Source organism: Tinamus guttatus, unplaced genomic scaffold (assembly GCF_059628265.1).
Source record: "Tinamus guttatus ecotype Peru unplaced genomic scaffold, ASM5962826v1 Tinamus_guttatus_pri_ptg000211l, whole genome shotgun sequence".
Taxonomy (NCBI): domain Eukaryota; kingdom Metazoa; phylum Chordata; class Aves; order Tinamiformes; family Tinamidae; genus Tinamus; species Tinamus guttatus.
In genome coordinates, this window is record NW_028288745.1 from 507,769 (window position 1) to 529,544 (window position 21,776).

At 36.2% G+C, this 21,776-nt stretch overlaps 1 protein-coding gene across 2 annotated transcripts in view; it reads right to left on the bottom strand.

Moving 5' to 3' along the window:
- Positions 1 to 21,776, bottom strand: part of COL11A1 (collagen type XI alpha 1 chain) — a 131,698-nt gene that overhangs the window by 32,095 nt on the left and 77,827 nt on the right. For both annotated transcript variants that reach the window (XM_088524355.1, XM_088524354.1), the window contains 11 exons: positions 19,764 to 19,808; positions 19,580 to 19,633; positions 19,443 to 19,487; positions 16,120 to 16,173; positions 14,599 to 14,652; positions 11,313 to 11,366; positions 10,276 to 10,383; positions 9,608 to 9,697; positions 9,290 to 9,343; positions 1,995 to 2,102; positions 286 to 393 (listed from right to left, as the gene is read on the bottom strand). In XM_088524355.1, the coding sequence (XP_088380481.1) occupies positions 286 to 393; positions 1,995 to 2,102; positions 9,290 to 9,343; positions 9,608 to 9,697; positions 10,276 to 10,383; positions 11,313 to 11,366; positions 14,599 to 14,652; positions 16,120 to 16,173; positions 19,443 to 19,487; positions 19,580 to 19,633; positions 19,764 to 19,808 (774 nt within the window). The remainder of the gene's footprint in view (positions 1 to 285; positions 394 to 1,994; positions 2,103 to 9,289; positions 9,344 to 9,607; positions 9,698 to 10,275; positions 10,384 to 11,312; positions 11,367 to 14,598; positions 14,653 to 16,119; positions 16,174 to 19,442; positions 19,488 to 19,579; positions 19,634 to 19,763; positions 19,809 to 21,776) is intronic.

Sequence of the window (21,776 nt, forward strand, 5' to 3'; positions counted from 1 at the left end):
GCCAGACTTCTAAAATAGGCAAAATCAATTTTAATATCATGTGCCTTGGTTTATTGTGTTACACTTTCTTCCTTATTTCTTTACCAATATAACTGTCTACTAGTTCTTGAGCACGAATTCTGACTTCCTGTGGCATCTGTCCCTCAGACATACAGGTTTTTTCTTCTGGGAGTTCTTTATTGGCAAGAGTTGATCATATGCTCTAGTTATTTTAAGGAAAGCTACAGCCAGAGTGCTCTGCTCATGGACCTTGGAGATGCACTAATGCCAAATATAAGGATTCACCTTGTCACCATCTTCTCCAGGAGAACCACTTGGACCAGCAGGACCAGGAAGACCTACAGGACCCTGTACTCCATCACGTCCAGCTGGACCTTGAGGACCTTTTTCACCCTGATTTTCAAGAAAAGGTCATCAATATTATCACAGGAGACTAATAAAGAATATAGTACAATGTAGATAACACAACATAGATGTAGACCCAACACCCAAAGAGGTTAATACACATCCAGTAAAGTTCATCATATGAAAAGAAAAGCATTTCAGCCTAAACAGATCATATAGACCATGAAAGACCAACTGCATTCCCTCAAAAATAGCTCCGACATTTATTGTTGTCATATGTGAACCTGGTGACTCTCAGACTTAGGGATGAGGGATGAATTTAGGCAATGCCTTTATTTATTTCTCACAGAATCTATTTCAATGAGCAACAATTATCTTTCATGTCTGTACTAGAATAGACAGCTTCCTTCAAAAAAATTTTTTACACACTTTAGGGGCACAGAAAAGGAAAAGAAAAAGAGGAAAAAGATTATTTCTGGCATGGTAGAATCTCCGTGCCAGAATGGATATATATTTGCAAAGTCACTTCACTATCTTGCCTGTTATCTCCAAAGGAAGTAACATAGTGGGTATAGAAATGGATATGCTAGAGAAAAGGATGGAGTTGTACATTGGTCTCCTGTGGGTGGCTGGTTCCTTGATATCTGGTTGGTTTTGAATGTGTGCCTGATGTGAATCTGTACCTGCACCTGTGCTGAAAATCAGAGCACCCCGGCTGCCCGAGAGTTTCATGGTCTCTATTCAAGGGGGAACTAGATGCAGTAGTGAGTTACATTCCTAGGCTCCTTGCCACGCTCCCATCTCACACAGCTTCAAGGCATTTAGCTTGCTAATACTCCAAATCATCAATAAGTGGATGTAAGTTAGGACGGGGGAAAAAGACACAAACGTTCTGAAGCCTGATCCCAACATGTTGCTGGTTTTGTGGGCAGTTCAGACAAAAATCACTTCTATTCACAATTACTGGAATTGTTTTGGTTTTGTTTTTTTGCTCTGCATTGGCTGATGACACTTTTCCTTTTCCTGGTTGTTTGAAGGTTAGAGTCCAAAATCATGATTTCATTTTAGGAAAACATATTTTGAAGTGCCAGAAGTGGGGGGGGGGGGGGGGGGGGGGGGGATCGAGAATGGTATTATACAAATGTCTGCAAAATTGATCTTGCCTTTCATTCAAAGAAAATCTGATGAGCAGATTCCAAAATGAAAATAAGCAGGATGAGATTTATATTATGCATTATGATATATCAAAAGCTTAAAAAAGACAACAAAAAGAAAAATTGAAGATATCTCTTCAGAAAGGAAACCATTAAGGGAAGAGAATGTATCAGAAAATTATACTAAGTAATAAATGAATGTGATGACAAGCTTGCTTGTACTGTAATGCAGAGTGGCTGAGTATAAAATTTGACAAAATATTTTTGATTATGTTCATTTACTGCTGTGATGATAATGTCTTTAATCCTTCCTGGGCATTAGACAGCATGACAGTAAGTGTCTTACTACTTCACTTAATTATAAAAGTAGTGGTGCGAGTATTCTGGGCATATATTCAATAGGTAAATAGTGGAGTGGAAAAAAGCAATATTCTGGAGTAAATAGTAACTTCTGTGCTTTGACTTCTGTGCTTTTTTGACTTGGTGACTACTCACCGGAGCACCCTTCTCCCCTGCAGGGCCTGGGGGTCCCTGAGGTCCGGGTCGACCAGGTAAACCAATTGGGCCCGCAGTGCCCGCTGCTCCGCGTTCCCCTGGCGAACCCTGGAAGGAAACAAAGAATTACAGGAGAATTCAGGTGCAGCCCTGATAACTGGCGGTGTTTTTCATGCCACAGGTCAAGAGTCTCATTCATCCTTCTACATGGAGAACCCTCAAAGTTGAATTTCTCTGTTATTCCACTGCTTCAGATCAAACTTATTTAAACTATAGCCTAAAATACTTCAGGCAAGAAAGCAATTCCAAGGAAGTTCCTAGTGGTGTCTAGTTCGAACGTTTGATGTCATTCTGTAGCGTGCTGTGATGATGTTTAAATAGCAGATGATACCTATTGGTTCATTTGATCTATTACCAGTCAAGGGCCCTTTGATTTAATACCTCTAAGAAAGGCTTATAAAATAGTTAAAAAAAAAAAAAAAAGTCTGAGATGAATATTCAACATATTGCTACACTTGCAAAGTTGGCTGTAACATTGTAAAAGTTAATGAAGAAAAGCTTCCAGAAAATATCTTGACATTAATATTTCCACGGATAAATTACTCTGAACACAACACTGGAGCAAGACATGCTATATTCCTAAAACAGGATTAACAGTTGGAGAAAGTGGTACTGAGTACAGGACTAGCAACGACAAGACTACAAGACAACAAGACAAGTGATGGTTAGAAGTAAAAATGTGATGGAGTGTGCGCAATAATTGTACTGCTAATGGCAGGAGCAACATTAAAAACAAATAGTGTCCTGAAAAATGTCGCTAAACACAGAACACATTAAAATAACTGTAGTTTGAAGCCAAGCTATGCCAGTAACATGACTGGCTGCCAGGATCATCATTAGAACTTCCCACTCTAAAATCCAACTTTATCAAAACATTTAGGCTTTTCTTCTAATAATTTTTCTTTTGATGGTCACATGATTTAAAAAGATCTTTCTAGGTATAGCTTCATTCTATTATGATGTAAGGGTTTTTTTTTCCTTTTTAAAAAGAAATTTTAAATACAGCTAATAACAGTAGCATCCGTTAAATGCGTTTCATGACCATTAGTCAAACGGGGAAGAGGAAATCCTTCCTTAGTCTTTGCAAATGCAAATACATTAAAATTAAAAGGAAAAAGTTAAAGCCCAGATTGCTTTTATATTTTAAAAAACACAGATTCAATTCAAAGTCTTTTAAATTTCCTCCTCAAAGTCATGTATTATTCTTGAAATTTTCTTTAGGTGAAGGATTGATTTTATAACACTGTGATACTTTTAAAGATACTGTCAATCAGCTTTTTTTTTTTTTTTTTTTTTTTTTTTTTTTTTTGACACTGCGTAAAGAACTGCTATATAATTACCAGAAACACCTTACAAGAGACCAAACCCTCTGTGTATACCAATCCTCTACGCCTACTGCTGTGGTTAATTATGAGACACAGCTAGTAATATTGAACTGTTAATTCAATTTTTTAAATTGTAAATAACTTTAAATTGGGATTACTGTCTCTAACATTACAACGAACAGTAACAAAGATAACTTTCAGGACCTTAAATTTTCTTCTCTTTCTCATTCTGAGTATTTTTGCTTCCAGTAATAAAACAGGATGCTAGTAAAAGTCTTGCTCATTTTGAAGTCTATGGCTTACGTTTCTAAAACAAGATAAAAGAAATTCAGGTGGATTTGTAAATGAAAAAAATGATTTGGGAATGGACTTACTGGAAACTAAGAAAAAGAAAAAAGAGCTGTCCTCTCCTTCTAAATCATTTACAGCTTGCACATTAACAGAGCACTTTTAAAGACTCATTTGCTGTAATAATACCTTTCCCTAGCTTTTCAGATTGACACCTATAAGATATCTTATAACACTTTAAAATCATAGATTATTTCACTTTTGTAACTGATAACTGATATATTGGAAATCAGACAAAATGGAATGGATAAGTAATAGAGGCTCTGAATAGGCATTTTTTCCTCCATTGTCAAGCAAGATGGTATCTGGCTACCCCTTGGAATGCTGAATTGGAAGGTTAATTATATAATATATATTAAATTATCACTCTAATTCATGGCATGGTTTTCTTAGACTGCCCCGCTAGCACAGCTGGTGCTACTTCCATAAAAAGGTGCTTTTTTCTCTCTAGAAAACTGTTGCAGATTTGAGTGCTGAATGGGTGTTCTAAGTGCAGAAAGCTCAAAACCTTTTTGCAAATAATTTCATTAAGATCTAATTCAAATTCAGCGAGACTGTTCAGAGGGCTGTTCATATTATCCTTCCAGGTGTTTTTTGAAAGTCTGTATGGATGCCTGAGTTTGAGTCCTTTTTTATTTAAAAAAAAAAAAAAAACAAAAAAAAAACACAACCTTCCTAAAACTTCAGTGAACTTAACAACAAAAAATCACTTGCCTGCAGCCACCAACATGGTCCCTAATCCTGTCAACTCTCATAAACTAAAAAATTTTAGGTCAACTCATCAGTAAGATGCAAGAACAAAGGGGGAAAAATGCACGATTTTTCCTACATCAGATACTAGACTCTAAGAGTGGTCATAATTTCTGCTAGCTCTTTTTACTCAGCTGACCTTTCCTGTGTATTGTTGCATGCATTTTTGTCACGCTTAAATGTCACAAGAGTCATGAACAGAAAATAGCAGAATCTGCTATCAAGAATCATCTTATTTCTCTGTGCGGACTATATAGACTCAGATCAAAGAAGGACATCTTAAATTATAATCACAACTCAAAAGAGCATTTTAGGCACGTCCTTAGGTTTGTTGTTCTTTGAGAAAACTTTCAAATACCTGTCTAACTTTTAAAACAATGTGATTTAAAATAATTGCGATTTGATCCTGTGTTAGAGGGGGTCAGTGCTACAGAAGCGGAGTTGCTGGAAGTAGATATATATATATATATATATATATATATATATATATGTACACACACATATATATATACGCGCTGAATTTCTAAATTCTTCCTTGTGTTTCTTGCGTCTCAGTTTTTGCTACTTTTGTAGGAAACCCAAGCAAGTCATAACTAAAGCAAGTCATAACTAAAGAGAGAGCTTCTTATACCATTTTTTCAATGCCTTGAATAAAAATAAATAAATAAAAATGGAAGTTCTGCAGACCAGATGAGATTATAATAGCCTCTTCTGATCTTCAGAAGCATGAACCATAGTTCTATGTTCTTAAATTTCTCTCTTACTCTGTTTAGCAGCTTTTTTTGTCACTTTGCCCCTTCACAAAGGAAGGATCCCCTCTTGCTGCCAAAATTCTCTACTAACCTGCAATGTATGGTACTCGCATCCTTGAATCTTCTTTTTGTTAGTCTTTTTTTTTTTTTTTTTTTTTTTTTTTAAGACTCTTCTACAGAGTCAGAATATTTTTATCCTGTAATTCTCTTGTACGGATAAGAAGTTCATTAGTGACCTTGTCTTTATCTCCCTTTCCATGAAAAGATAAGCAATTTATAGGCCATGCACTATATAATAGCAAGAGTACTTTTTAGTGATGGTCAACAGAACGTTCAACACATGAGCATCTCCCTGACTGAAGAACATTATCAGACAGGGGAAGATGGCTCTAACTGTGACAGTGCTGCTAACTGGGTAGCCCATAGCTGGCTTATTCAGAGTCCTGTTTAGGCATCCTATCTGCAACTGAACTAATGAAAATGACTGCTTGACAATCCAAAGAGCTTCCTCTCATCAGCATTCAGCATTCGCTGCAGGAGTATAAGGGCAGAAAACAAATAGAAGACAAAGATAGCAGATAAAAGACAACCATTAAAAACAAGAAAAAAGACCTTGCTCTTGAGTGCATTCATGCATCTTTTTGTATAAATGTCTCTAAGCACAGTAATTGGCATGCACAGTGTTTAAAACAGGCATTTCTGGTGTGTTTGCAGATGTAGGCACTAGCCAAATATAAAGTTTATGGTTGAGTATATGTGCTACAATTGCTATTGGCAGGGAATTGGAGGAAAATCACCCATTGGCATGAATCCTCTTCTCATTACAAATTCCAAATGAAGACTCCACTATAATTACACTTGTCATTACTGTATGTACCCTCCATTGCCTAAAAATAGACTGGAAAATATTTTAGGACCACTTGATGCTCACGGTCTGCTACGAACTGCTGTGAAAAGCGTGAACTATTGTGGCTTAATTGTGGTCTTTGCAGATGCACAGAAGCCTGGTATTAGATGCTTTCACTGGAAAGCACATCTAAGATAAGAAGTTAGCAATTAAAGATGAAAAGATGATGAAATTAAAGATGAAATAGAAAAAAGGACATGAGGACTTCTGGAAAAATAGTAGGTCAACTTGGTGGTGTTTGTGCCTAAGCTATCTGGTTTGCAGGGCTATTACTCTGTAGTGAAATCCTTGCATACTTGGCAGACATAAAACTAATGAAGAGATGCCCTATATGAAATAGAAAATGTCTCTTTCCATTCTGCCCAAAATACCTGCTACCACTTAGTTCTCAGAAAAAAAAAGAGATTGGAGAAAAATATGAAAAAAATCTGAGCTTCCCAAATACATCTTTGTCTACCTTACCAGGAAGTGTGACCCCAAAGGAATGGATCTGTACAGGGAACCAGGTGGTACTGTGCTCCTGATACCTGTATTCAGTGTATTTCTGGGTATACTTCATGCTAGCTGTGGCCTGACATTGTTAGTGGCAGTGTATTAGAGGTAGTCCTGAAATTTCATTTCTGATTGTATTCACCAGCTGCTGTTTCACTTCCAGCTACCTGAATGTTTGAAAGCCTGAAAATAGAAACATGACAACTATGTGAGAAAAGTAAAGATATATAAATTGTATACAAGTCATGGTGTCCCACTTTTGGGGCGGGCGGGAAGGGGGGTCTGTCTGATTGCTTTCATACAGTAAATATTTTTAATGTCAAAAAATCAAAGGTGCCATGAATCTGGTGTGCCATTATATTATATGCAGATGGACTATTACCTCCCTGGGGAGTTACCCTGCCCTCAGTAGAGTTCTGAACAACCCGTTTGTACAGATCTCTTTTGTTAGATTCTAAACCCAGATTAAGAAACATTGTATATTGCAAGCAAATAATAAAGCAAGGGAAATACCAGATCACAAGTAGCAACTGTGTGGATACAGTAATATTACAATCTTTTTGCTTTCTCATTGTGTTTTGAATTAATTGATTTGATTTCTTTTGGTAATTTTCATGGTATTTTTCAGTGGAATGTATGCATTATGCATTACAGTTGCCACTATAGAGAAAAGGAACAAGGTGAGAGGCAGAAAGCTCAGGAGTTGTGCTTTAGTTCAGTCCCTTTTGAGTACACGCACTGCAACGTGTTAAAAAGAACTGTACAGGCAAAACATGTTTTTATTTAAAGAAGGAAAGCTTAAAGATATTAAAAATTCAATAACTAATTTTACAATTCCAAGTAACAAGTAAATCAAGATTTAAAGCTTAATTAAAAGTACGCTACAGCAGATCTTTTCTGAAAGCAAGAATTTTTCTATTACATTTTTCCCGTTTAATGCATTCTAATCTCCATATGAATTGTTGGGCTATAGGGGAGCTTTATTGTTGAAATACATAGAATTTCCTCTCTAATACATAGAATTTCAGTTTCTGCCTAACAGAAAACGCTGTGCTGCTTTTTTTCTCCTACTTCAATAGCACCGAATAGAGAGAGCTGAACTGACTAGACAGTTGTCAAAATCTGCACACTTCACGTTGGGAAATAAGTGTACCATGTTCTGAATCTCAGTGCTTCCTTGCATGAAAATGACAACAAAGTCATTAACTCAAGCAGGTGCCCTATTTCAAATGCCTTTCAACTGATAATTACCAGTTGAATAAAGAGGTAGAAGTATGAATACTAGAAGTCCAAACATGAAGCAAAATCTATATGTAAATATGGATTTTGATCCTAGCATTATCTAGAAAAAAATCCATTACCTCTAGTCAAGGGAGAAAAACTTTCTTTTTGAAAGATAAAAACATGCCATTGCTTTACCTCTATCTTAATAGTAAATAAAAAACAACCACACCAAGTTGGTAAGCACATTTATACATATGCTCACACTAAAGCCTTGGGAAATAATATTACTGTATGACAAAGTCTTGCTGGAATACAAACCCACACATAGCTTGGTGAAAAGATTTTACGCATTAGTCATTAGCCAGGCAAACCTCATTTATAACAGTTTTACTGGACCTGTTTTTAATCATGGTCCACACAGAAGTACAGTGAAGATAAAGCCTTCAAAGCAATGAGTGGTTTTAGTTAAGCTTCTTATAGTTCTTGAGCAATTGCTTAGTGCATCAGCTCTTTACATATTCAAAAAATGGTGTTTATGGGGTCACTCTTTTTCCTGCATAAACAAGTCAATGAGAGTCTAGAACTGCCTATTACTTTTGTGAAACAAGAGTCTCTTTCTCCCTTCAATGCTCATCATCCTTTCCTAAAGTTGCTCTACAAATTTTCCTTGTTCTTGCAGGATCTAAATTTTCATTGAAAACAATTTTAAAGTGGAGCAAATAGAGAAAAAATAATGATATAGTATGTCTGCTGCCACATCATTTACTTTTAAAGCACTTTGAAATAGGATTAGCATGTATTCCTTTTTGTTTATTTATCTATTTTAAGTTGGTTGAGTCATCCAGACTTAAGATTCTGTGAACAGAATCTATTGGGATTTCCCCAGAAAATTGTGTCATATTGTAAAATAATAATAATCAAAAATAATAGCAACAGAATGGAACAAAGTCTGCAACATTTTTCAACTATATAGTAATTACAAATGAGCAGAATACTTGCAGGTTTGTTTGTTTATTTGATGTACAAACTTCCTGGTATCACAACTCAGACTATGCAGAACACCAGCAGTAGATTTGACATTAGTTGGGTCAACTATATGAGTCCGAACACAGCAAAATCCAGTTATCTAGTGCCTGTAGATTTTCTACTACCAAACATTCCTTTTATATCAAAATTAACTTCTGGAAGTAGCAAGCATTGAACAAGTCAATTTTGCACCTACTGATAGCAGCAAGCTTCAGATATGCACAACCTTCACAGTCCTTAGAGGATAGGATTATTACTGTGGCAATTAGTAGGAAAAAATATCATTCGCTTATTTTCACACATATTTGCCCGCTGTTTTATGGACCGTGATCAGAATATCACAGTATATAAAGAGTAAAAAAGGTTACTATGTAATACCCTTTATATGCCCATTAAATTATGTTTACTTACAATGGGGCCAGGTGGGCCTTGTGGGCCTTCCCCTCCTTTAAGACCTGCAGGACCCTAAAATGAAAAAAAAAAAAAAAAAAAAAAAAAAAAGTTATTTTTTGCAACATATGTAACAAAGAATGTAAAATTCTAGGACAAGCAACTGAATAAATTCCTTCTTGGCTTATAGCCAAGATACCGTTGGTACTGTTGGTTGTGTTCTCTTATTGCATTCATTTTTAGGCACCGTAGAAGGTTTAATGAAGTAGGAGTGCTAATTCACTCTTCTCCTGTGTTCTTCTAAACACTGTGCCAGCTGCTGCACTGCTCATATCATACCTGAGCTCCTGGAAGGCCTCTTTCCCCAGGGAAACCACGGAGACCTGCTGGTCCATCTTTCCCAGGAATACCTTGAGGGCCCGGGTCTCCCTGTGAAAAAACAAATCGATTAAATAGAAAATTTTTAAATGCAAATATTAGTCATTAAATGAGCAGTGAAAATGAAATACCAGACATGGATTTATTAATGACAGGAAAAGATTACACCCTCGCCTATTTATCCACCAATTCTTTTATGCTCTTCACTACTTTATCAATACGTTTAAATTTATAAGAAGATTTGACAAAATACAGTATTAGGTATAACATAAAACATAGCAAAAACATATAGCAAAAAACATAGCAAAACATAGTATGTTTTGAAATATATATTCATAAAAAAGTTACAATGTACATTTAAAATGAACTATGTAACCACTATGTTTCCGCAGTAAAAGCATTTTTGTTATTATTATTAGAAAAAATGGTAATTATTGGTTCAAAGAGAATTCTCATTGTTTCAAATAGAGCAGAAGCAGCTCTGAAATAGGAATTTTCCAGTCTTCGTTACTGAGTTAAAAGTGTAAATCATAATTTTATTCTGATATGATTCTGTATGTTCTAGGACAAATAGAAATGTCATCATTTTCTCTGTTCCCCGCCATTTCTTTCTTGAAGCCACATCCTACCTTAGCACCTTCTTTTCCTGCAGCACCTGGGAGGCCTTGTTCCCCTGGTGGGCCAGGAGGACCAGGATGACCTCTTTCCCCGATCGGGCCAGTTTCACCAGTAGGACCCTAAGCACAAAAGTTAAAAACTTCCATCATCTTGAGGTATTTAACGGGTTTTGCTGGGGAAAGGAGGGAGGAGGAATCTTAATATCCAGCTGTTTTGAGTATCCGTTACAGAACAATATGTTCACTGGTTAGCATACATTCCTCACCTTCCCCTCCAGGCAAAGCTGACTTACAAAATATCTTTATGCCATGAAATAAATCTTTCATTGCATTCTGCCTGCAGACACAGCTGTACTGCTTCCACAGAGCAAAATCCTGACCTTACTCCTTAAGCAATGAAATACACTGCTTTTGCACATGAGAGGACTTTACAGAGAGGACGGTGGACATGCCTCTGCCTGTCTTGAAGCACTGCTGTTTTTTCTGAATAACATGAACAATATGAAGGTAGGAGAGTTGAAAGATATCCTTTTAGATTCACTAGCAGAAAATTTTCACTACTGGCATCATCCAAAAAAGCCTATGAAATTCAAATACCTAATCCAATATTTTTACTGCAAATAAGTAAAATCAGATTAAATAGTGAATCTCTCTACAGTCCAAAAACGACCAAAATTTGGCCTTTGACTAAAAAGCCACATAATGTATTGTTCCTTCTAAACTGATTATTGTTAGAGATCTCATTCTGCATTCTTGACTTCTGCAAACCATAAACTTTATGATCAAATAAAGACAACATGACATATAAAAATTGGAATAGTAATCCCAATGTTTTTATATTTTGTGGAATCATTGACTGCTAAAGGACATCTTTCTAAAACTGTTATATATATATATATGTATATATATATATATATTCACGCTTCTGAAGTTGATATATCCATCAATATCTTCTTTTTAATACAGCTTAAAGCTGCCTGATGCAGCAGCTATAACATAACCATTAAACATTAGTATTATAAAGTTAGATAGGAAACCAAATGCTGTACCTGAGGGCCAACAACACCACCAGGACCAGGAGGACCAGTTTTCCCTTGGAAACCCTGAGAAATAACAAGAATAAGTTATGTTACTCAGCAGAAAATTCAGAAGAACAAAACTACTATCTGTGCTGAAATGGATAAAGGGCAATTCTGTGTTACCTCCTTTTCTTCACAAACTAAAACTGCAACACACTTTTTTATTGCGTGTACTTAAATACTGATTAATCTTTCTTAGCTCGGTCGTTTCCAGTCAGTCTAAGACTGCACTACAGTGAAACTACCTGTCACTTTTACAGATCTCTCTAGGTGAATGTGATTAGCCTGAATGTCTGATGTAGCTAAAAGACAGCCGAAAGTACATTTTACATATATATATATATATGTAAAATTTATGAACCAAAGTGAAATGGAACTTTTTTTAAGGAAACACACGGACGGTGGGTTGAGCTGGAGAGGCATTAAAGATAAAGAGATGAGGAAGAAAGAAAACAGAAGGAAATAGAGAGTCAAAGAAGATGAATGGAGAGATGGTAAAGAGAGCAGCATGAATACAAAAAAAAAAAGGATGAGGCTAATGAGAAACTATGATGATGACAGAAGAGTGAGAAGCAAAGAATAGATAGCGAAAGTTTTGGGGGCAATTTTCCAAAAAATTGAGAAATTTTATAGAATATGCTCTCATCAAGGTCCCCAGACTTTGCCTAGAATTTGCCAATAAGCTGAATGACAGTCTGGCTTTCAGTAGTCCTGGTTGCCTCTTGGAATCCCGCTATATCATGTCGTTCACACACATTATAAGTGTGTTGCTGCATGAAGATGGGAGAGAGCATTTAGTGCTTTATCACATCCAGGGTCCCACATACGGTCCCATACATTCTATATTGTCCCCTTTCTCTGCTCACCTGTGTAAGGACAAAGGTGTCATGTGGCCCATATTTGTTATAGATGTTGGGCCCTATTCAGCATTCCTCAGGATACAGTCTCACTGATGTTAAACCTGTTCCATCAGACCTGGTTTAGGCTTTTATATCTTCCTCCAGCCAGATTTTATAGCAGTTCAGTTTTGCTATAACTCTTTAGTCCCTCTCACTCAGATCTCTGAAGTGATCTACATTATGAACAAAGACCAAAGAACCTCTTTGCTCTCCAGGCTCAATATCAGAACTGACACAAATAGAATTGTTCATCTGTTCATTCCCTTACTCAGCCAAAACTACTTCTGAAGCCTATTGTAAGGAAAGAAAAAGGAATGCTGAAAATAACTCATTTCCTCAAAGTGCCCCGAGAAGACCTTCTATTTCGAGGTTTGCAGAACACATGAAGCCTTTCCAGTACATTCAATAACATCCTAAGAGTTCTTCAAAAATGTGTAGTATTAAACAAATTGTGGTAGTCTATCAGTTCCTTACATACACATGAATAACACCCTCCTTTCCCCCCCGCCCCCAGTATTCCCTGCGATAGATTATGTAATAAAACTGAATTTATTTCAGTAAGAAATAACCAGGCCCTTGATTAATTCTAGTATATGAAATAGCTACTACATTTCTATGTCTACAGGCTTTCATAGACATGAAACACTAAATTCTTGCATAATATCAGACAACTTAGTTATCTCCTGAATTGATGCCTCCTGCCAATCTGTGGATGACATCACTGAAAATGATTAATCATGATAGTATTGTTCCTGTCTCTGGACTTCTAACACACACTGGCAGTTTTTCAAAGGTTTACTGTGAGAAAACGTTATAGTCTTTTTTCTTCTAATATTTACTTCAGTAGCGCCCAACATATATTATTATTCCATAGGCAAGCTGCAGAGCGCAACCTAGGAATTTAGATTAACAAGTTAACACAACTGTAATGACTATAAAAAGGGTAAAAAAAATACTTCTCATTTTAAAAAGTCTGGTTTTCTACAAAAACTGCATCCATGAAAAACTGTGTGACACTCTGTGTGTGTGTGTGTGTGTGTGTGCATGTACTGAAACGCTTTTAAAATAATTGGCCTGGGTACACATACAGACAGGGCAGTAAACAATGCTGCAGAGTGGTATTTGCTTTTGAATTATTCAAGTTTTATATCAGTGCAAATCTACTAACTCCAAATGAGATCCACAGCACCAAAGTAGTGATTAAACCCAGAGGGACCTGATCCAAACATCACAAAGAGGCAGAGTCACTAGCTTTATTGCATTTTGCATCTTCCATTTCTAGTTTCTTGTTTCAATAAACAAATAATAAAGGGAAAATAGTAACTGTGTTTTTTTTTTCTTTTTTTTTTCTCTTTTTAGACTACAAAACAGTTTGAGCTTCCTCCATCTTAAACAGTGGTTCAGGTAGCTTCTAATGGCACAAAAGACTAGGAATACCCAAAACAGGTGTCAGAAAAAAAAAAGCATTATTCATCAAGAGATGACTGTAACTTTAATTTGCCAGACACATATGTTTTAATGAAGTATGCATATTCTCTTGTTTATACAATTAAAATAAACTAGTTATTGCAGTTACAGTTCCCTTAGAGAGTATCTCATTTTTATTAGAAATTATTTTCAATTTAATAAGTACAGTAGATTTCTAGTCAAGCGGAACCCTAAACATACTCTATATGCTGACACTTCTCTCTAAATTAATCACAGTCTTTCTCTAGTTCTGAAGAACTAAGCAAGAATCTTGTTTTATTTCAGTGATACATTAATAAGGTTTGGCACTACAAAGGTATTTTTTTTTTTTTACAAAAAGTGATTGCACTAAAAAATGTTACATGTTAATTTTCTTTTTTTCATTATGCTGTCAGAGTTTATTCACTGTGATTTTTAAGATTACACTGTTTCAAAATTTGTCTTGGTTTTGGCTGACTGAATCATTCTTGATCCTACCTTCTGAAGGAGTTGGCTTTTAAGTTGCATAGCATAGCAGCTTAGCATTATTAATATATTTTAATATGCTCTGTTACATGACATCCAGTGAGAAAAGAACCATATAGTAATTGCCTAGCAAACCTTTACTAAAGTTAATACCTGAGTATTAAGTTTTCTTACTTTTACACCTACTTAAGCTCCCAATAACATTACTAGCAGGGCATAGTCAAGAATAATCTCATCCTTACAGCACAGAAACAAAATAAACCTATCCCAAGCCTAAGCTACTAAGCCATAAGAAAGCCACAGTCTTGTTATCTCTCAGTCCCAGCCTCGTCCCTTTTTCATGCAAGTTGTCTCTATAGCTTTGGTCATGAGCTCATGACTTTAGTAGGTTTACAAGGCCAGCACAGTCGAGTTCATTTACTTACCGTCTCGCCGCGCTGTCCTGGATGCCCAGGCAGGCCATCTTTTCCAGGTGGGCCCTGAAATTGAAAAATAAAGAAACCTGAGCATTTCCCAGCCATTCTCAGTGTGCTACTAGCAATAAGAATCTTCTAATGTCTTCATTTTTTTTCAGGACAGTCTCCAGCACAGCTTAAGTGCTCTCATATCAGCTACACACGATTTTAACATTTTCCTTGCTTTGTTTCTTCCCTGATGTGCATTAAGAGTTTGCAGAGAGATTTTTGCGTTGCAATATGCAGGGACAACCAAAATGGATTTCCATAGTTTCAGAAACCATGCAAAGTCCCTACACTTCTCCTTCACTTCTCTTTTCCAGTTAAAGCAAAATAAAGCATGAAGAGAGCATGTGTGAAGGTGTAGGTTTTGATGCTGGAAGTAAAAATAGCAGATACTCGGGTTAAAAAAAAAAAAAAAAAATCACAGTTCCAGTGAGCACAGCGAGGCTCACAGGAATTTTATGTACACTGAGTATTGCTCTCTACATCTAACTACTTGCCTTTCTTCCCACCTTGTGCCCCTTCCAGTAGCCATTGGGCATACATTATGCTGTATTTTTAAGTTGCTGAAAGATGCCAACTCTGATTTTTGCACCAAGCTTGCACTGGAAGTAGATTTTAAAAAAATTCTTAGTACTCCTAGCTTAGTAATTCCTATAGGTTTCTTTCCAGCAAGGTCATCACAAAACGTGAATTTCTTTTGACGTCATAACATGCCAATTCTTCTAAAGATTTTGCTTGTCTACTCTGTACAAGGTACTCAAGGGAAATTTAATCAGATTGAGAAAATAATAGAATTCGCATCCTCAATGAACAGGTAAAGATCTAACTAGGGAATATAAATATTTTTTCTTCAGTTTGTATTGGTGTGGTGTCTGGTTTTCTTGTACACAATCATGGATTTTGGGAGGACTGTTTTCTGTCATTCATCAATAAAGCTCAAAGCTGGATCTAGAACTGCTAAAGTCTTGAATTAGTAAATACAACAGACCTAACCCAGACAAAAGGGTTTTTATATAAATACATTTATGAACCAAGAAGTATATGAAAGGTAGTATACTTTTTACAGGATAACCTCAAATGTGCTACTTCTACTGTGCATTTCTATTACTAATGAATGTCTTCTTCCTCTGCATTTTTGTTAAAGACTCTTATGTTCAAAGGAAATAAACATTTAAGAAAGATATTCTGCCTTCTCTTTAACTCAGCCCGTCACCTGAACTTTGGCATTAAGTAGCTTGCAGTTCAGTATATGATGTTGAATGTCAGTCATAAAGCTTTCCCAGTTGCATAAGCTCAGCCACTGTTGTGAATATCCAAGTGAGTTCTTGTCATAACCTTAAAGGTCCATAAACTTGGAGGAAGTTTGCCCATTTATAATCTATACACAAAATGACACTTAAATAAACCTTCAAATATTAACTTCAGAAACACTGTATGAAAAATAACATTCTTGCTTTGCATATATTTATTTAGAAAGATACTTACTGGAGGTCCTTTTGGTCCAGGGAATCCAACCGGTCCCTGAGGCCCTTGTGGTCCCTAGTATTAAAGGCAACCAAAGAAATAAAGTTTTATTCTAGCCACCATGAAACCAGACTGAGAAGTTTGCTTCAGTAGGAAAATATATGAACACTGTAGATAATATCTGGCTACATGCATAAAGCCTGCTCTATATTGCCAGAAGTATTAGTCAAATAGAGACAGATTGACTGAATTTCCTGAAAGCAATATTGCCTATATGGGACTATAGTTAGAGAAAAACTACTTGTATAGACTATTTTTGTTTCTGAATTCTGAATTGTGCACAATAAAAGAGGAGTTAGCTGGGAATAAAAAACATTGTTTTGTACATTGCAAAAAGCATGGAAATTAATTCATAGCCTGTTGGTCTTTGTAGACTTTGATTCCAACACCCATCCTTTGCAGTTCTTATACTTGATAATACTTCAAGCCATTTTGACAATAGCACAAAGTACTTCCAAACACAAAAAGCTTTCTGGAGTGAGCAGGAATGAGAACAATATTCTTGCTTTCAGTGAAAATAGTTGAGATAGCTGAAAAAAATACGACACATGAAATTTCTATTTATATAGTTACGCAAATGTGTGCATATCTATATATATAGATACAACTTTCAGGTGGCATGTTTTTAGAAATCTATTTAGAGATGATCATGTGAGTTAGCAGATTGTGTATGTATACGTACATGTATACATATGTATTTGCACATACATATTTACAAAGTAGAAACTTACACAATCACTTCTAAAGTTCTCACTAAAAGAAATGGAGACCAGCTCTCAAAATTTGTTGCTAATACGATGAATGGAATCCAGTGTCAGGTTACCGAAAGAATTTGTCCTGTTTAATTTTTTGTGTGCTAAGCCAAAGAGGCGCAACCTGAGAAATCTCACTTTATTCTATGTGGTCCCAGAGCAAAGCCCTGTACCCAGGTCACACAGTGAAAGACTTGTGCTGTTGTAGCTGGCATACGATGTGTGGTTTTACTAAGACATCAGCTGACAAAATATGTCAGAAATGCTGTTTTGAAGTTTAATGCAAAGCCCTGAAGTGGGAGGCTACATGCCCCAAGTCGTGCTACCTCTTTTGCTCCTCTGATAAAGTCCTGACTGTGCCGGGTCCGAAAGCCTCATTCACTGGAGCTGGCTCAGGGCCTGAGTGTGGCTGCCTCTCACAGCAGGGAGAGGACTCCCTGTTTCCAGCCTGGGAGAATCACTTTTATTTTATCTCCCCAAAGGGATGGCACATACTTGTTCCATCTTGCCACCACAGCTTGCAAAAAGGCTCCATTTTTTTTGCTTGTTTGCTTTTTGTTTCTGTTGTCTCTGTGAGTAAATGACTTTTCCTCCTTTCTGGGTATAACAGGAAGCATAAACATTCACCTCTCAAAATGAAGGAGTCTTATACTCCTTCAATAGGAAAACTATTAAAAGTGAGTCAGCTACTTTAACAAACATACAAAAAAATATAGTCCTTCTCAGGAAGTGGGTAATAAGAGCAGAACCCAAAGATTTTCTATTATAGGCACTTTCTTTTTCATAAATTCCTGTTTTACTTTGCTCTACATATCTTAAAGTCTTTAATGAAAAGACTTGCACTTTTTAAAATTCATAATATGACTTACAGATTCCAAGCTAGCAGGATGATGGATTACACAAGGAAAAAAAGCTCTAAAATACTAACAGCATGTTATTATGTTTATACTGTCTATTTTATTATTCGATTTCATTGCAGCAGTAGTCATACAAGAGATTTTTTTTAATACTTACATGTCAGATACCTGAAATTGTCTAAACTGACTAGAAATGAGTTATAATTTTTGGCTGCTTCTAGAAAGGAAATGGACACTTTGCACTAACATGGCACGAGTGGCATGAGATGTGTTTCTCTGTGGCACTTCATCTCTTGCTTTGATCCATTTCTCTCTAGGAATGCCCTCATCTGCTCACTGTTTTCTGACCCTCTCTCCCAGCTCCTCTTCATCAGAACCTCTTCAGGTTCTGCTTCCCAGTTCCTCACAGTTTGCCTCTGGTTTCTTCCTCAGTCTAAAGCGATCTAAACTGCCTGACCTAGACTGGTACTTGCTCTGCCTATTTTTCACACCCAGTATCTTAATTCACTCATTTCTCCCTTGACTCCCAACATCTCTCCTACACTGCCACATCACTCCTGTTTCACTTAAACCTTTTACTTATTCCTGCTGTCTGTATTGCACTTAGTATGTTGTCTTTTGCTTGACATATAGGCTCTTACTATAGCCTTCCCTCACTGTGCTGTCTTTCGTATGTACTGGCTATTATACAGTCTGCCAGTCATCAATTTGGAGTTTCTGGAGTTTTGGAGAGAGGAGTTTCTGCTCCTCTTTCCTACTCCAAGAAGCACTGCTCTTCCTCCACTAATCATTCTGATGGCCACACAAGCAATATTCTACTTCAGGAATGAAAGAATTAAAAAGATGAATATGAAAGGTGTTTAGTCAGCTTTTGTTTACAGGGCACCTGGTATTAATTATATTTTGTATGTGCTTTAAAGGCCTTAAGAAAACAGGATTGGCATCCTTTCAGTAAACAGAAAATGTGGCATTAACCCTTCCTTTTAGATATGAGGACATGGAAATTACAGATCCTCTATATGAAAAAACGTAGGAGTTTACAAGAAAACAGGCTACAAAAGAAGTTTGATCTAAAGATTTGCAAAGAAACCTATGCAAAGAGTATGTCTACTTAAGGAACTGAATGGGTTTTCATGCGCTGCTATTATAAATCTGATTTATTAATATTGTTTTTCTATATACTGCTGTGTAATGAGTTGACTGTATATTGGATTTGTGTATTGATTGGCAATATAACAGCGAGCAGAAAATTTCATTTCAGCAAGCACAATAGGATTTCTCAAGCATGCAGAAAATAGGTTGAAGGGAATTCTTGGCTGATCAGAACAAAAAAAAATCTGCTGCTCCAACAAAGAAGCTCCTGGAGATGGCTGAATTCTTTGTACATTCCCTCGAAACAAGCAGTAAGCAGCAGTAAACGGTGCATTAAGTGCACAGGCCCAATTTGTACAAAAACGAGCTATGGATGGAAGAAACTGCTTTCAGTCTACTTCAGGTCACTCATACCTAACTTTATGGAAAGCATTAAACCCAGATTTTGTCAGATCTGGTTACTCTGGTCAAAGAAGGGCAAACATATGAGTGAGAGAAACAATAAACCAACCCTCCACCCCCTAAACCATAATCCTGAATGGCAGAACAACAGCATGTACAAATATAGCTCTCTTAGCCATACCCTTTCACCTGGTGGGCCAGGAGGACCATCATTGCCTGCAGTACCCTAGAAGGAAAGACAATATGTTCAAAGATGAAATCTCCGTTTTCTTTAAGAACAAAGAAATAAACAGCCTGTATAGTGTATGTGACAACTACCTTCAGACCTGGCTTGCCAGTTGGACCTCTGGGGCCTCTTGAGCCTCTTGGACCCTGTCAATGTAACAAACAGATGCAGCTGATAACTTGAATTTGCTGTAGCATCTATCATCTTTTTTTTTTTATAGGATAGTGGAGGCAATTCATATAGAAATGCTTCTAAGAAAGAAAGAAAAATACATACTGTTGGTCCTCGTTGTCCTCGTGGGCCTGGTTTGCCATGTAATCCCTGTAAAGAAATTCCACACAAATTACCTTGGCAACTTTGTGAGATAATGATTTTTCTAGCGAAGTGAGAGCACAGTAAAACTGTTATGTTTAAATGTTACTTTATATTTAAGTAGCTGCTTTGCATTTTAATTTACATAAATATGGTCCTTGATAAAATTATGCTCCTGCGTCTTCCGAAACTTGTACCTATCTATACTAAATATGCCTCAGAAGCAGGCAGCAAGTCTTTTCAAACCACCTTAAAATTAATCTGTGAAGATGCCACAGAACAAGCAGAATGCATCTGTGCTAATTGCAGCACAAACTTAGAGGTTGCCAGAATTCTAACCTTTTTTTTAAGTGTTTTTTTTTTTTTTTTTTTTTTTTGCTCCAGTGTATCTCCGAAACACATGCTACAGTTTTACACACTTTCTTCAGGCCTGGATTTAGGCTAGTATAGCCCTGAATTCTAATGCAAGGAAGTTTAAAATTCAGGAGTGTATTCTTCAGATAACAGAAACTTGCTGACTGATGTTTGCTAATTTCTGCAGCGAACAAAACAGCAAGATTGGCAGAGATGTCTTTGTATAAAGGTCACTTTATTTGCTTTTATTTAAAAGACAATTAAATGCACATTCCTGATACTTCTTGTTATAGTTTTTTTGGTTTCTTTATTATACCAATTTTATCCATTTATCAAAATGAAATATTTACTGTTCCTTATCATGTTACTTAGCTTATGAGCTGTTCAGGAACTATGACTGCCTTTCCTAATACCAGAGTGTGTGGTTGGTAGCACACTACACGATGAGATGCTTTTAGGCAATATTAGTAACAAGAAATGCTTCAGATTAAGAAGAAAAAGTCAGTTAATCTTGTTGCATTGATGTTCAGCATGATAATTAAACACACATGCAGTTTGATGATATAAATTATATAGTTAGCACCCTAGCTGAACTGAAAGCTATCTGAAGGCCTGATAATGATCAATACACTTAAATTTTCATTATTTTAAGTGCGTTCCTTGATGTATTAACCTTTCTTGTTTATTTATTTATTTATTTTTTAATCTGATATCCTGATTAGCAGTGATAGCTCATTTTCCCCTAAATATTATGTTTTATTCCTTGTGGCTGTCATAATAACATATTTTGCTGCAGCTAAAATACAAGAATACAAGAATAATCTAAACTCTATATAGACAACTGCAAATGCAATTAATTTTCTTATGTTACACCTTTAAAAATATAAATTTCTGCTTCTGTTTTCATGCTGCAAACTAAAGTGGCTTCTTCAGTGCAATAATGATATACATTTTGTCAGTTTGACTTAATGCCACATTGAGCTGCTATTATCTATGAATTCTGGCTCATCTTTTCACTTTGGATGATTTCATCAGCTTTCAAACAACATAATCAGCTATATTTAAGTGAGCTATTGATACAGGTTAGAAAGGAGGTCACTGTAATGTTGCATCATTTCTACGGTTTGACAAATATGCATAACAGATTTTCTCTTACCCGATTCAAGTAAATACAGCAGAAAAGGTTGTCATTTTGCACTGACTTGATAATAGTATGTGTCCTGCTGTATTTGCATTTTCAAACCAAGGCTATAAAAAACTTTGTGGTAAATCAGGATATTTAGGAAATAAACGTTGAGTTCCCTTTAGGTTAAACTGTAGGATGATCATTCAGGGGATACAGAAAAATAGTTGCTGCCAGCTCACTCAGCTACACAGGAAAATCACATCCTTCAAAGGTGAATTCTTTTCCCTTTTTCATGTATGTAATTACAGGATAAGATACCCTGTGGGAAAGTACTTGAATTTCTGTATACTTGGGTTAATGCCTGAAAGAACGGAAACTTGTGTCTCAGTATTTTAAATAACTGTAGGAGTTCATCCTAATCAGGAAAAGCTGTGTTTTTTATTGTTCATTTGATGATAGCTTGTATCCTTAGATTTCAGTGCCTTCTTTGTAGCACT